Here is a 17,069-nt window from a genome sequence, read left to right as displayed (position 1 = left end):
TATGTTTACAGGGGCAGTGCAAGTATTTGACCTTGGGTCTATTTTCAGTATTTGTCATTGGTAGAGGAAGTCTATCATGGTCAAGTGTGACTCTGGCAATAGGTTTGCAAGTCCTTGCATACAAACGCTGTTGCAGATTGTAAGTAGGGGGAACACAGTGCATATGTTGGCTTTGCATATATATATATATATATATATATATATATATATATATATATATATATATATATATGCAAAATATAAGTCAGAATTATTAGCCCCCGACCCCCCCTGATTTTTTTTTCTTTTTGAACTATTTCCTAAATGATGTTTAATAGAGCAAGGAAATTTTCACAGTATGTCTGATAATATTTTAATATTTTAGAGAAAGTCTTTTTTAAAAACATTTTAAGGTCAAAATTGTAAGCCTCTTTAAACTATATTTTTTTCAAAAGTCTACAGAGCAAACCATCGTTATACAATAACTTGCCTAATTACCCTAACCTGCCTAGTTAACCTAATTAACCCAGTTAAGCCTTTAAATGTCACTTTAAGCTGTATAGAAGTGTCTTGAAAAATATCTAGTCAAATATTATTTACTGTCATCATGACAAAGATAAAACAAATCAGTTATTAGAAATGAGTTATTAAAATTAATCTGTTTAGAAATGTGTTAAAAAAATCTTCTCTCTCCATTAAACAGATATTAGGAAAAAAAATAAACAGGGGGGCTATAAATTCAGGGGGGCTACTTATTCTGACTTCAACTGTATATGGCCATTACTATTATCACTGTAAATCTCTGCTTATATATATTTTTGTACTCCAAATGGCTTTATGTAGTGAATATAGTAAATATGCATTAAATAAAATTACAGTATTTTAAATTCAGCCAAAATTAAGTAAATGTATCATTGTCATCCCATGTAAAGTTTATAAAAAAATATTTTATTAGTAATATTTGAATATTAAAAAAATGTATTATTTTCATGAGACCACTGTTTAAGATGTTTGGGGTGTTTGTTCTATTGTTCTAAATTAAAGTAATAATATTCCTTCATTTACTCATTTTCCTTTGGTTTAGTCCCTTAAATTATCAGGGGTCAATACACAGTGGAATGAACTGCCAACTTATCCAGCATATATGTTTTACGCAGTGGATGCTTTTCCAGCTGCAACCCAGTACTTGGAAACACTCATACACTCTTACATTTACATGCATACACTACGGCCAATTTAGTTTATTCAATTCACCTATCCTGCATGACTTTGGACTGTAGGGGAAACCAGAGCACCTGGAAGAACATGCAAACTCCACACAGAAGTGCCAACTGACCCAGCTGAGACTCAAACCAGCAACCTTCTTGCTGTGAGGTCACAGTGCTAACCACTGAGCCACCATGTTATCCATTAAAGTAATAATATAGTTTTGTAAAATATAAAAAAAAATGTATTTTTAAATATTAGTATATATCACAGTATTACTTTTTTATTGCTAAATTAATAAGCCTTGGTTAAAAATACTTAGTATGATGACTTTTTTGTAGTGTATTAAGTTAAAAAGGTAGTGTACAAGTTCAGTACCTGAATATAGACATAATATTTAGATGACAGTTTAGTACAGATTCATATTTGTACGTTAAAGCAACACCATACAACTATATTTCGCAGCACCCCTTGATGATGAGCGCAATTGTCTGTTACTAACAAAGCAGATCACACAATTCCGCTCTTCAATGCCACACTCTTCCACATTTCAATATATGCCCATAGTTTTGCTGGAAGGGATGGGTGAGGCTGTGTATTGAAAGTTGCATAAACTTTTTTTTAGGCAACAGGATGCAGATGTAGTATCTGCAACAACAGAATTCATCTAGTTAAAAGTTTTTCAACCACTGATATAATTTTAGAGACACCTTAAAGGTCTGAGCTGTTTGGACAGAACTGACTGTATGTATAGTGTGTCCACTATCATATTAGAGTGAAAGAAATCCAACAATTCTCTTTTTTCAAATTTCCTGACGTTTCAATAGGACCCAAATCCTAGCGATTTTGAGGCCCACCCTAATAGTATTGGCGTAGGAGTGCCATTTTCCCCGCCCACCGAATTGATTGACAGGCACCATGTTTTAACAAAAATATGTGTACATACGTCCTCACAACATTTTTTTTTTTAAATTGCAAATAAAAATCTTTTCCATCCAACTCTCTGTGATTTTTATAAGTTTAATTTTTTTTTTTTAAACAGAGCATGTTTGTAATAAAGACAGAAAAATGCTATGTAGTTCTTAACCACTATAACTGCACGGTGTCAGTAAACGCTAATATATGTGTGTGTGTGTGTGTGTGTGTGTGTGTGTGTGTGTGTGTGTGTGTGTGTGTGTACTGCAAACAACATTTGTGTGAGACTCATCGTTTCAGAAAGGCTTGAATAAATTATACCACAAATACAGTAAATTAATTTAACTGGTGTTTTTAACTAATAAGCTGCATTTCAGCTCCATCCGTGTGTGTCTCTATCTCTGACTGCTGTTTATCTGATATAAAGCAGGAGAAGCAGACACGCACATGTGAATGGCTGGGGAGAAGCAGCTTATTTGCATTTAAAGCTACAGGCTACAAAAACCCTACAACGTATTCAGACACCAAAATGGGCAGATTCTGGAGGCTATAATAAATGATCTGATGGGTATTTTGAGCTGAAACTTTACAGACACATTCTAGAGATACCAAAGGCTTTTCTTGCATCTGTAAAAGGGGTAAAATAGCTGCTCTTTAAAGTCGAAAACATACATTGTCCTGCTTTAATAGCTAAATAAAGTAAGCATCATACAACTTAAGCATTAACATACGCAGAAAGAAATGCAACACTTTGTTTTGCTCCATCTCTCTATGCAGCAATAGGCTTAAGAAAGTATGCAGACACCTATTTATTAGTCCGTTCACTATCACATGTTGCATTAGTATCCCATTAGGAGTATTTATGGCTCACATGTGTGGTGAAAACTGGATTTATGGTCACAATAGCTTCTTGCAACGTTCAACGAAAATTGCATCGGACGGCATTCCTCCAATTCCTACCAAAAGTTGAATGAATTCCTGAGCAATCGTTTTTCATTTAGAGGTATTATCATAAAGTGGCTTGACTCGAGCTATTCAGATCTTTTTAAATCCCTCTATTGTCCGCCTCTTTGTTTAACAAGTTTTTACTGGGTGGTGCAGGTACCACGCTGTGATGCACACACCGGCAATGCCAGCTCCACCTGTCTGATCAAACTTTTCGGTAGGGGTGTTGGCGACAGCGACTTCAAGAATTCTGCGGCATCATCATCATAATCTGAGTCTGTAAAAGATTTTATCAAGTGGCCCACAATTAAGGACCAGATTGTTTTTTTTTTTTTTTTGCACACCACTTTGTCTGCCAAAACTCTATCTGTAATGGTCCTGCAGGGACAACATATAAGCGTGTCCAAACAAATTCCACCCATTTCAGTTGTGTGTCCCACTGTCTTTTTTTCTGTCATCTATAGTCACGAGTCTGTCTGTGTCTGTTTCCCCCACCCGTCACACCCTGACAGTCAGACGCAAGCTTACGAACGTTCTGTGACCCCTGTGTGCACATGCATGCTGACGTGAGCAAACAGTCGGTCACATGATCTCAGCTGGGAGATGAGAAATCCCATTCATTTCCTCTCTTTTTCCCCCCATTTCCCTCCCCCTTCAACGGTGCTGCAATGCTGGAAGGTCCTGTAAAGCTGGTGAAAACACTTCTGGTATTTGTGTGTGCAGCTGATCAAGCGCTGAATGTTTTCGGTTTCTGTTTCTTGGAAGGGGCTTTGCAGCAGCTGACTTTCAGTCTGTCAGGAACGGGGAAGGATGCGTAATTTAGCACTCGTTTGAAGTCAGAATAAAGCTGCAGCGCTACTCTGTGAACTCGCTATGAACTCCCTGCTCTTGTACAGCGTGCATAAAGTGCTATGTCATTTTACTGCCACAAGTTTTCACTTTCACCGTGCAATGTGCTAAACTGTACTTGCAATATTTGCTTGTTGGTTAATACCGCGCTAGTGTGCTTAGGCCTGTAATAATCAGTATATCGACTTATCGCACAACAAATGGACATAACCTCAATCATTTTTGGTGATGCAATATATCTCACCCATACATAAAATACAATTCTAGAAACTTTTTAGCTGAGGATTTGCGTTTTCACATTTTATTTCCAATGCCTAATTATTAAATTGTTAAAATGGCTGTAGTTAAATGAAATATTCTTAATTATAAAATAGTATGTGTAGTGATAATATAATAGTATAGTTCTTTGGAAGAGTGTACTTGGATTGTGATGATATTATATTGTCATTCTAGCATTATATGGCCTTAAAATTACGATAATACCGTAAAATAGCCTTAAAATTATGATAATATTAAAATTACGATAATATCAATTATCACAATGTATTTTGGTGCAAAAAATATATATATATTGTTACAGGCCTAAGTGTGCTACTAAGTTCATGTTTTGCAGATATGTTTTTTTATTGGGCCTTATTCAGAAAAGCTGATTAGAAATATTGATGACTCATCCTGTACTACACAGATTTTTTTGTCAAATCAGATGCTTTTTCCCCATGCTGCCAATCTGCAGGTAGTAAATGAAGTAAATGATTTTTTTTTTTTTTAAAGATGCATTTTTCGATACATTCAGATTTTTTCTTATGGAAACTAATATGTTTGAGCAGCAAGAATGCATTAAATAGCTCAGATGTGACAGAAAACCTGTTTGTAATGTTATAATTTCTTTTTCAAAGACATACTTTTCCTTTGACATTTCTGTTCCACAAAATAGTTTTTTACTATTTCCTAGAGCTGCACGATTCTGGCTAAAATTAGAAAATTACTTCCTTTTTTGTCTAAAATTATGATCACAATTTTCTCACGATTCTGTAAATATATAAATGGATAAATAAAGGTCAACATGAGTAGCCTATTTTATTATTATTTCTTAAACATATGGTCAAACAATAATGATTTTAGGCCTATGTGTAAAACGTGAACTTAGCTGCACACTTAGGCCTGTCACTATATCAATTTTTTGTTGCATGAAATATTGCACCAAAATATATTGCGATAAATTATATTATCGTAATTTTTTGCCACTCAATATATAATGCCAGAATGGCATTGTAACATAACAATCCAAGTACTCTCTTCCAAAGAACACATAATATTTTATTCTTAAAACTATTTCATTTAACTACAGCCATTTTAACAATTTAATAATTAGGCATTGGAAACAGAATGTGGAATAGCAAATCCTCTGTTAAAAAGTTGCTAGAAGTGTGTTTTATATATGAGTGATGTATATTGCATCACCAAAAATGATTGAAGTCATTTCCATGTGTAGATCTACTGTCGGTTAAAACGCTAGATTTTATATAGACTTGGAATAATGGACTTGAACAGGGTTCAAATATGTTCTGGTCATTAATGCACAGTAAAGTGATGAGGTCAGAATACAACTATTCCTAATTCTAAAGTTGAATTATTATGTTTGAGATATGTGGTTGTCATTTGTCATTAGCTATGTTACCATTCACCTATTTTTATGCACATTTTGGACATGCACATAAAAAAACGGTTGATGGAAACACCAAGATGCGTATAAATTTTGAAAATGCTCATAAAAACATAACTGAGTAAGATAAACCTTTATATATATAAATATATATATCACTGCGTGTTAGGATTGTCTTCTAAGGCACAAGTCATTTATTAAATGAGATAAAGATTCAGGCAGCTTCTCTTATCATAGCGAATTTCTTTTTTTACTGTTTATATTTGGCGTCAGTTAATTAGAAAGTGATGATTTTGTTCGATTTGACTCGTTGGACGGAAACGCTGCTTTATTCGCAGGCCTTTTATGCGATAATAAAGTTTTGTGCATCAAGTTAATTAGCATTTTTGCAAGCTGTTGACAACATTATTAGACCTTTTTTCAATTCTTGCATTATTTAACATTATATAAGTAATTATACGGACCCAGTAAACATTTATTTTCATGCACAACAGTTTGTGTTCATTATGAAATAAATACTTGCTGTAATCATAACTCTAAAATGCGATATGAGCACGTGATTATGGGCATGATTTTGGTTTTAGTTTCACTGCTAAGTGCAGCTCATGGCTGCCGTCGCTTTGAGGAAAAAAGCAAAAACATGCAAATCATACTTTCCACACGGCTCTTAAACAACCGCTCTGTGTAACAAACTGAACGTTACAAACAGCTTTAGTACCTGTTATTCACAACCTATGCAGGTTCTTTTCACTAATGTAGACATTGGCAGGCACACTTGTGTCCTCTCGGTAGAAAACAAACAGTGCATCAGCTCATGTGTGACAGTAGTGCCATTTTTGGGTGAATTACACCTTATCAATACAGTATGTGACACTTTTAACACCATTTGGAGGTGTCAATGTTACTAAGCAACGTATATATAAAACAATATTAAGACTTGTGTGAGCACCTTTATGCTTCTCTCCTGATTGTGAAAAGATAATTGGTTAAATAGTAGAAAAGATGAATTAAGATTGTGTGGGGGGTAAAATCGAAATCATGGTCTATTTTCCATCAATCGTGCAGCTCTACCATTTTCCATAAAAAGTAGCACAGTTGTTTCAAATCAGCATACTTTCAAGGGTCATGTGACATTAGAATGTGACTCTATCATTAAATCAAAATAGAAATAGTTTTTACTTTAAATTGTAATGCTGTTTTACAATTTTATTTACTGAATTTTTCATAAAAAAATGTTTTACATCCCTAATTGTTTTGAACGATTGTGTGCAATTCATCAAACATTTTTTATGTTTAATGTTACAAACATCAGCTTTAGCTCAGGAATGATAATAATGTTTAAAATTTAATCAGTTTAATTGCATTTTATTTTACTAAAGCTATTTTTAAATCTCTTTTAATTATTATTATTCAGTAACAACAGCTAAGTGTATCATACAACTCGTATCAGCAGCTGTTATTGTCAAATTTACATAGTGAGCAAATACAAATTCCAATGCCCCACAACATCAAATTTCATTGGTAGTTCCCATTATGATGCTTGTTTCCCGGTCAGTCTCGATGGGCCGTTACTCAGGTCTGGTTGTCAGCCAGAACATTCACTATTTTCCTCTCTTTCTCTCTCGCCCCCCTCTTTTTCTCCCTCCTGCTCCTTGTTTAGAACAGTCATATTCAGAATTCCCGCCGAGAGTTAAAAGAGCGGGAATGTAGAAAGCATCTGGAGCCTGCTGAGATTACTGAACGCGCCGGCACGTTGCCACCAGGTGTCCGTTAAAGTCCGGGGTTTTTTCATTTAATGCTGGCACTCTATTGGAGAGCTGGCGGGAATTGCCGCCTCACTTTGAACTTGTGGGGGAAAATAAAGCCTTGCATAGGAGAGCAGACCAAACAGAGTGATACATTATTCAGATTCTTACTTGACCACTGTTTACATGCTGTATCCCAGATTTATCTGCTTCTTTACATGCTCCAGCAACATACCAAAGAGGTCAGAAAGAGAAAAGTATGCAAAGCATGACTGATTCTGTTACTTGGTCTGTTTGTTACATTTACTGGGAGCATTTTACAGTAATGTTCAGTTTGTTAACATGAGTTAATAAGGTGTTTTAGTGAAACACAATACAGTCGACTGATATATACAGTCGGACATAGTTTTTAGCTGGAACACTAGATGCTGTAAAACACAGACCACCTTTATTCATTTTCATGGAAAATAGGATTAAGGAACGGATTATAATCGATTAAGTGTTTTCTCGCATGGTTACTTGCACAATAGTATGTTATGAAATCAAAAACTGAAATGTGATATACGACTCAACGGAGCTTAAAGACATTTCAAAAGAAGGTAAAAGCTGTAGTTGCTTAGCCAAATACATTATCATTGCACATTTAGATTTGTATCATTAGCCTTAAAGTACAGCTTATCATCCATTTCTGAACTCCCCGCTGCAAAACATGCTAGAATAGTGAAGTTTTAGACAATATTGTCTATATAATCCTATACACATGGACTCAATAGACAACTAAATAACAATTTGTATGCCATGTCAGTGGTTGATTTAAGAGGCACCATAATCATAATAATAATAATAGTCTATTAGTCTGTGTTTTTTAAAACAAAATAGCATTAATATTTTTTAATAAGTGCTTTAAAAGTGTTTAGTATTAGTTTTTGATACCCAGTTATAGTTTACATAATACATACGGTTTAATTATCCATATAAACTGTATGTATTTAATGTATATTTTGGGTCACTTTTAAATAATGTTGAGCTCAGAATAGCTCAAAGTAGCTTAAAATAAAACAGTTGGACTCAAGGGTGGGGTGCAGTTTTCCAGTGCCCTGTCCTCCTCCTCCTCGCTTAATCAGAATTCCTTAAACTGGAGAAAAAGAGGCGCCTGTTTTGGAGACTGTACACGGCGTGCTCTGCAGAGTTATGTGGAAGAGCAGGGTGTGATTGCACGTGTGCCTGATTCCAGCTCAGAGACAGAGAATGAGCAGTGTGTAAGTCACGGATAATGGTTAATAATCCTGACTGACTCGGAGGAGAAAAGACAGATCTCTGAGTTCAGCATACTCACCGCTGCCTTGTGACTCTTGTGATCTCTTTCATTTAAATCACTTCATTTAAAGCGTGCTGTGTAATGCTGAAAAATGCACATCAGTGGCCAGACATTGGTGCATTCCTATGTAAGAAAAAAATGTGAATGTGTTTTCTGCGGTTAAGACTCACATCAGTCTTTTTATTGCTTATCAGATTCCAAATGTAAAGATTTATTGGTTATCAGTATTGGCTAAAATCTACACCTCTAGCAGAATGCAAAACTGGAATAATTGACGACTTATTTCAGTCAGTTTATAATCTTTTAAAAATGTTATTTATTTGTGCATTTTAGAATAATTGTTTGTAAGTAAGTAGGGGATGTGATTTTTCTGTAGTAATATGTATTTCTGTACTGTTCGAGCTCAATGGGGGAACCCCTGTAACTTTTTTTTATTGAGAGGCAGGGAGGTGGAGGAGGAGTCCCAGTGAGGTTTATCTTCATTAAAGCAGACGACCTGATGATTTAATCAATATAATCAACAAATAAATAATTAAGTGAAATCAAAAAGTCTAAAAATGTAAAAAAAAAAAAAAAAGTATCTATGCAATAAATATATAAATAAATAAAATAAATAAATAAATACATTATATAAAATAAAATAAATAAATAAATAAGATCAATTAATGAATAAAAAAACAATAAATGAATAAAATCCAAGAAATCCATGAAAAAGAAAGAAAGAAAGAAAGAAAGAAAGAAAGAAAGAAAGAAAGAAAATCATTCATTCATTCATTTTCTTTTTGCCTCAGTCAATTATTAATTTGTAGTTGCCACAGCGGAATGAACCGCCAACTTACCCAGCATTTGCTTTACACAACGGATGCCCTTCCAGCTGCAACCCATTACTGGGAAACATCCATACACACTTATTCACACACATACAATACGGAAAATTGAGCCTTTCCAATTCACCTGTACCGCATATCTTTAAACTTGTAGGGGAAACCGAAGCACTCTCAAGAAACACTAACTGATCCATCCAAGGCTTGAACCAGCAACCTTCTTGCTGTGAGGCAAATGTGATACCCACTGCGCCATTCCTAAATGAAATCAATAACTCAATAAAATAAATAAATTTAAAAAATAAATTAATTAATTAATAAGATCAATCAATCAGTAAATAAATGAAAAAATAAATAAATAATTTATGAAATAAATAAATAAAAACAACAAATATATAAATAACATAAATAAATAAGATCAATCAGTAAATAAAAATATTAAATCAATCAATCAATAAAAAACAATAAAGAAATAAATTCCATGAAATAAATAAATAAAATAAAATATCTCAGTAAAATAAAAAATGTAATCAATCAATTAATTATTCAATCAATAAAATAAATAAAAAATGTAATCCTTGAAATAATAAATAAATAACTAGGATCAATCAATACATTTTTTAAATAAAATCAATCAATGAAAAAAAATAAAATCAACATATAAAAAAATGAAATCAATAAATAAATAAAACCAAACAATAAATAAATACAAAATATATATTATGCAAAATTATGCAAATTAAAAAAGTTATGCAAATAAGCTATCAAAGTTGCCAAAACAGAGTAATTAAATGCACAGTGCACATTGCACAATGTTTACCTAGTGATTAATGCTGGAGTATGATCAGTTTTTGCATTTGGGAGACAAATAACTCTGTATTGATCTTTGAAACTTTGCAGACTTTTTACATTCACAACTAAATGCACAATTACCTTAAACATTATTTCTGCAAAAAAAAAAAAAAAGCAATAACAGTAACAGCAGTATTTTAAATGCAAGAAAAGATCCGTAGCCAAATACGCTAAACTTTCATTTTTTTTTGCTTTTTGCACCTATAAACCTTCACTGTTTTCCAGCAGATTAAATCACAGCATCCCACTCAATACACACTGTGGCTCTGTGTATCCAGGGTTTTCTTTCTGAAAAAATGGAAGATGTGGTTGGAAAAAAAAGCTGTGCAGAGAGACACTGTCTTTTATAAGACCTGCATGTTTGAATGAATATGGCAATGTATTCTAGAGCGCCGCAATTATGTATGCAGGGCCGCTGTGCCTGTTTCCTGGAATGCAGTACACGGAGCCGTGAAAGAGACTGTGTTTTCTGTGAAAAGACAAAGCCCAGGCACTAAGCAACATGTGTTTAGAACTTACGGCCCCTTCTAGGAACGTCCTGGAATGCCAGGGGTTCAGCGCTGGTTTTGGGAGGGCGCTCGTGTGTATGGAGCAAAGGGAGGAGGTCGTATAAGGAGCTTGTTTGTCTCCAGAAAGAAGCAAACCTTTCAGAGGCTCCAGTGTTTCCTCTGTTTCTGCGGTCACTTTGATAGTCTAGTCTCTGTGGGTGTGCTGATATTAAAATCTACTTGGTGTTGCTAAGTGGTTCTTGAAATGACCTTTTGGTGGATGAAGCTGTATGAAAGGTCTGTGTTGAGCAAATCACATGCAATCGGTGCAGTCCAAACGGTTTATGCTTTAAAAGCATTTACTCGGCTCTGTGTGGTTCATGTATGACTTTTGCTTTGGTGAAACACTGAAGTTGAGGTTTTGAAATAAAGGCAGTGAATTAAAGTTGTCAGTGTTGTTTTGGAGCCCACTGAAAAGTCAAGCTTGCGATGGAAATGTTCTAAGTTGTTTCAATTTAGGGGTATTTTAAGGGTTTGTTTTGTTTTCAGAACACTTGGTCCTAATATATGGAAGGAGAAAATAAGCTCTTGGCCTCAGAGGACAGACGCACCTGTTTTTAGTTGTACTGTTTGTCTGATTGATGGTCCTCTTCAACTGGGTGGTCTGCACTGATGTTTTAGGGTGGCTGTGTGGTCGGAGTTGTCAGACAGATATCTTGATGTATAAATAATTTATGGCTGAACTAGTTTGGAGGCTTGCATGTTTTAAAGTATTTGCCGGGATTTAATCGTAAAGGAACAGTTCCACCCCTAAAACTAAAAGGGTTTACTCATCTTTACTCACCTTTGCTGTTGAAAGAATCATATTCCAAACATACTGTATAAATAAAACCTTGACGCCTGTTTGTTGTATGGTATTTTGCACCAAAATATTTAGCAATAAACAATATTATTGTCATTTTAAGACCATTTTATGCCACTCGTTATATAATGCCATTATATAATCTCTGCTACCAGATCTATTTTCAGTTGTCAGACACCCACATAGAAATATACTAAAGCAATCAATGGTAAATACTGTAGTGTATTTTAACCATACTGACACTAACACCTCCATTAGAGATGGAGGCTAAAATCAGGAGTGTAGAATCAGCATGGATGGAGAAGACGTGTCCCCACCAATATCCACAGATTATTAAAATGTCCCCACTAATAATTTAATTGCCTCCAAGATAAAATAATGCTTTGTTGAAATTTTCCAGTCAGGTCTTACTGTGCAAGACTCAGGTGACACATGTAAGCAGCTACATTTCAAAGAAAAGTGTCAGTCACTTGGAGTCAAGTTCGCTAGAAATCCATGATAATAGCTACCATGCATGTGCAATTAATAAAAAAATGAGTTTTGATTTTGGCCTCCATGATGATTGAGATGAAATGTTTATTGTGTCATATTCCTCCTCATTTCCAGAAGTCTGCATTCATTCCTTGTCAAAGTAAAATCATGTCAATTTACTATTGCACCATATGCTTGATTTAATGTTGTTTTTATTATTTATTTTATGTTATTTAAGTTTTTTTTTTAAGTGCAGAATACAATATATGTTGTGCTGTTTGCACGCTTACAGAATGAAAAGAACATGGACATGTTAAGTCATCTTTGAGCTTAAAGTGCATTAATGGCAATGTAAGTGATTATGCACAAATAAGCCCTGAGTAAACGGACGTCTTTATTTAACTACGTTTTTGTCTGACATTTTTAAAAATTTCCCCACCAATAGCCAAAGCAAATCTATGCCCTTGGCTAAAATGTCGCTAGAATTGTTTTTTATGTATGGGCGATAAAGGTGTGAACCTACACTGGTCTCATGATTCGGTTCGGTTACAATTATCATGCCATCGATTCAGGTCAATTCGATATCTCGGTGCACTACGGTGCATTGATAATGCTTTCCATACACAGTTTTATGTTTTCTTCACAGCACAATAATTCTTGTATTAAAATGTATAAATATATTTGTATTTATATACTATTTATAATACAGTTTTGTTCTTTAATACAAACAGTTAGATATATAAACTGTACCTTTTAACAAAACAAGCTTTTATAGCAAATAAACAAATATATATATCCTGCTCGCTTGTCTAACGGCAGAGGCGATCACAGCTGATCCATGATAGAAACGGTGGAGAAAACTCGCTCTGCAGACACGCGCTTGTGTCTGTATTCAGAAGTATCACTGTAACAGCTGGGAGGAGAGGAAAAGTCACGCCAGCAGGTCAAATGGGCCTCAGTGAGAGAGAGAGAAATGGAGTTTACTTTCATTCTTTCAATCGCAGTGAAAGAGGGGCTTCTGCTGTGAGTGTCAGTGAAAGACTGTCCAGCAAACACACGCTTCTGCATCGCAGTGTACCGAAGAAACAATTAATTTTGACACCCTTAATGGGCGATATTTATTGCATCACCAAAAATGTTTGCGGTGATGTCCATGTGTTGTGCAATAAGTCGATATATTGACCATTGTGACAGGCCTATTTATGACTTATTTGCTGAACAAAAGATGCTTTAATAAATGTTTAAATTTACACAGTTTTTTCTTTTCTTTAAAATTGCATAATAGAACCATTTTTTTTAACGGACCATTATCGAATAATTTGCCAATATAAAGGTCTTTTTGTCCAATGGAAAAGTCCTATAGGTGTTAAAGGTTCTTCATTAACCCATGAATGCAAACCAAAGGTCTTGTGTGCGTGATGTATCTCTTTAACTAAAACACTTTTACTCCCGGCTGTTCTTTTAACAAGACATTAACAAAGCTTAAAAATTAAAAGTATGCTGGGAATTTTAAAACGTATCAGAAAGTGTTTTATCTCATTGTCACATACATTTGCTATATGTCATACTGTACATGCTTTAAATTCTACCTCCGTTTTAATGTTGTTTCACTTTTGTTTTTGTTTTGTAGAATTTTCTTCTTTTACTTGGCTCAATAACCGATGGCAGAGAATGTCCACGACTAATAACATAGCCCAGGCCAGGAAGTTGGTGGAGCAGCTGAGGATCGAGGCAGGCATCGAGCGTATTAAGGTACAAAGATTCACTCTTCAGTGTAACATGTTCAAAATCAACCAATCACAATGTTTTTTTTATTATGCTGGTGTAACATAATGGTTACCATATGATGCACATATGATGAAGTTTGAATACTACACTGCAAAATATGACATTCACTGTAGTATTATATATTTACATTATGTATAAAAATGGCATTGTTTTTCCGGAAATTCCTTTAAAAACGTACTGTGACAAAGGCAAAATATATTGTCTTGATTTAAGAAATAATATGCCAACATTAAATGAGATTTTTTCCTTAAAAAATTATCTGGCAATAGGGTAAGTGAAATATTCTTATGCTAAAACAAAAAGCATTGTTTTGCAGTATTGCACAATTGAAGTTCACAATGAATCAAAATGCAAAATATTACTCCTGAATAGACAGTGCAAAACAAAATATAATCAAGATAACAGATGGCAAAAACAACACTAAATAGCACAGTAAACATTAATACATTACTAATACCAAAAAGAAAAGGAAAACAATGTTTTTATAAAATACACTTGTATCTGAAATGTCACACATGGACTTTTGAGAATACATTTGAGAGTTTTGACATGGCAAAATGACATTAAATGACATACAAATAAACTGGATTTTATTGTAGCATTTTACAGTGTTTTCTGTAAAAATGGCCAACATTTTTCTGTGTACATCCTTCTTCCTCCCCTTCCTTTTCAGTTCTTGTTCTGCTTGTTCCTAATTGTATCTTCACACTTGACATGTTTGGTTTGTTTGATGTGCAATCAAACTGGATGAGTCTAAAGAACAGAAACATGGACACAGCATGCAGCAAATCCTATATTCTGGGTGTAATGGCGAAATGCTGTTTTGTCTCCTTTACTTTTTTTATAAACTCTTTATAATTTCTCAGCTAATAGAAATCAGTATAAAAAGTAAAAGAGTTTATTAAGAGTTTTGTTGCAAAATATGCTTTATAAAAGAGTTTTTGTTTTGTTTGGTATATTTATGCTCGGTCTTGAAAATGAATATTAAGTGAATCAAGACTTCAGCCGTGGTTACACTGCACTTTTTGCACCATTGACTTTCATTCATACACATGCGGATTTGCCAAACTGGAAACAAGTTTAACATGTCGCTGCTTTCCAATTCAAGATTGGTGAAATTTCAAATAGCAATCACTCGTTTTATAAGTGTGGTACCATCTTCTTTTATGCCACAATTCACAGTACAGGCTAGCAGAATAACACATTGCTCAAACTCTAGTGTGACCACGGCTTGAAGCAGCTTTTTCACTGCATGGTATGGTAAGGTTTAGCACAGCTCGGCTTGCTTTAGTTTGGTTTAACTTGGCTCTGTTTAGATTTACTCTAGGACTCTAGTGTTAATCAGATGTTAATCAGGCCTTTTGTTCATTAACTATGTACTACAAGGATCTATTTGTTGACATCAATTAATTTAACTAATATAATGCCAATTGCAAAAGCATTTATTAACCTTTAGTGATGTTAATTTCTTAGTTAATGCGAAATAACCATACAATCACAAGTTGTATACCTTTTATTAAATAGAGATAACTATTCAAATTTAGTTGTATTATTTTAAATGAACTTCTATAACTCATAAGGCTTTTTCTCGCTGCTGATTTTAATGCATTAATTAATATTTACTAATGTGATGTTATTGTAAAGTTTACCACTTCATCATCCATTTGCAAGTTGATTGGTTTGAACATTTGTAAATACAATAAAGCAAATACACTAAGTATTTTTGCTTATTATTATATTTGCTAAAGTACTCTTTTTATTGCATCTTAGGTCAAAATTGCAATAATACTGTAAACAGTGATAAAAACTTCAGCAATAATTCACAACACAAACATCTGATACCAGCAGAAGCCTGTTCGTGGTGGTACTAAAAAAATTACCAGTACTATGAAATACAATGGAAAAAGTGAGCCTTGCCAAACCATGCCTTACCATGCAATTGGAAAACACCTTATGTGTATCATTGGTTCAGACCAAAAGAACCAAGAGACCCAAAACTACAAGTGTAAAAACACCCAAAGTCAAAGTGACAAAAAAAACACAGAAAGAAGTATCTTCATCACTCTGCATCATCGCCTCTTCCTCCCTGTCTTTGTCCCTCTCGCAGGTGTCGAAGGCTGCTGCAGACCTCATGAGTTACTGTGAGCAGCACGCCCGCAGTGACCCTCTGCTGGTCGGGGTTCCCACCTCAGAGAACCCGTTTAAAGACAAGAAGCCTTGCATCATTCTATAGCTACTCTGTCTAGCCCAGCTATCTCAGTCCCACTTTAACCGATGCCCATCCCCAATGGGCGATTTAATCCAACACTTCTTTTTACCTGGGATCCACAGTATTCTCCAGAAAATAAGCGCCACACTCTCTTGGTTAAAAACAAAATAGGGGCAATATCTGTATACCTAGCGTTCATGTAGCCTGGCGTTGAGTGAATCTATATGAATGAATCCACGCATTCATGCGTATAGATGCACTTAACATGAGGTGGCAGATTTCGAATTTGTAAACTATTTCAAAAGCTTACACAGAGACTGAGAGACGCTCCAGCATGTTTTTCAGTGCAGCGGCTGACCTTGTTACCATAGGTGATGGAGGAGAGTAGAGGAAGACAGTCATGTTTCTGCTGACTGACTAGCTGGCTAGCCCAGTCACACTGTGGTAAACAGTTGATCAGTATTAACTCTGCATTGTTACGTTGAATCTGCAAGCTAAGGGTTCATTTTAGATTTGTATGGCCAAAACTGAATCCAGGTATGCTTACCTTTATCAAAAAAAAAAAAAAAAAAACAACAACAAAAAAAATAATAAAAAAAACAGCACATTTCATGTTTTACAAAGGGATTCAAGACATTAACCAGAGTTGCCAATATTTTTACGTTTTCTTTTCTTCTCAGTCTGTTTGTGAGCTGTAGTTTTTCTTTTCATTGATTAAAAGCTCATTAGGCTTAAAGCGTTGTTTTTTTCTATAGTGTTTTTACTATATTTCAGAATCCTTGAACACTAATTTATAAAGGAATAATTTTTTATATTTGCCTAATAACATCCTTCCCAACCCTCTCCTAAAGTGCAGTTCTGTATAGAAAAAGAGCCTTGTTATATCAGATATGAAATATTAAAAAAAGCATTGACACAGATATTTTGAAAGCTAATGGACAACATTTAAAATCAA

At 34.4% G+C, this 17,069-nt stretch overlaps 1 protein-coding gene across 1 annotated transcript in view; it reads left to right on the top strand.

Annotated features, from left to right (window-relative positions):
* gng7 (guanine nucleotide binding protein (G protein), gamma 7) overlaps positions 1-16,271 on the top strand; it is a 53,248-nt gene extending 36,977 nt beyond the window's left edge. Inside the window, 2 exon segments of the mRNA NM_001002397.1 lie at positions 13,748-13,869; positions 16,013-16,271. Coding sequence (NP_001002397.1) covers positions 13,789-13,869; positions 16,013-16,138 — 207 coding nt within the window. The 5' untranslated portion in view covers positions 13,748-13,788 and the 3' untranslated portion in view covers positions 16,139-16,271.
* Positions 16,272-17,069: the final 798 nt, after the last annotated feature.

Source organism: Danio rerio, chromosome 2 (assembly GCF_049306965.1).
Source record: "Danio rerio strain Tuebingen ecotype United States chromosome 2, GRCz12tu, whole genome shotgun sequence".
NCBI classification, from domain to species: Eukaryota; Metazoa; Chordata; class Actinopteri; order Cypriniformes; family Danionidae; genus Danio; species Danio rerio.
Note: the sequence above shows the minus strand (reverse complement) of the source record. Positions and strands in the feature narration are given on the sequence as shown.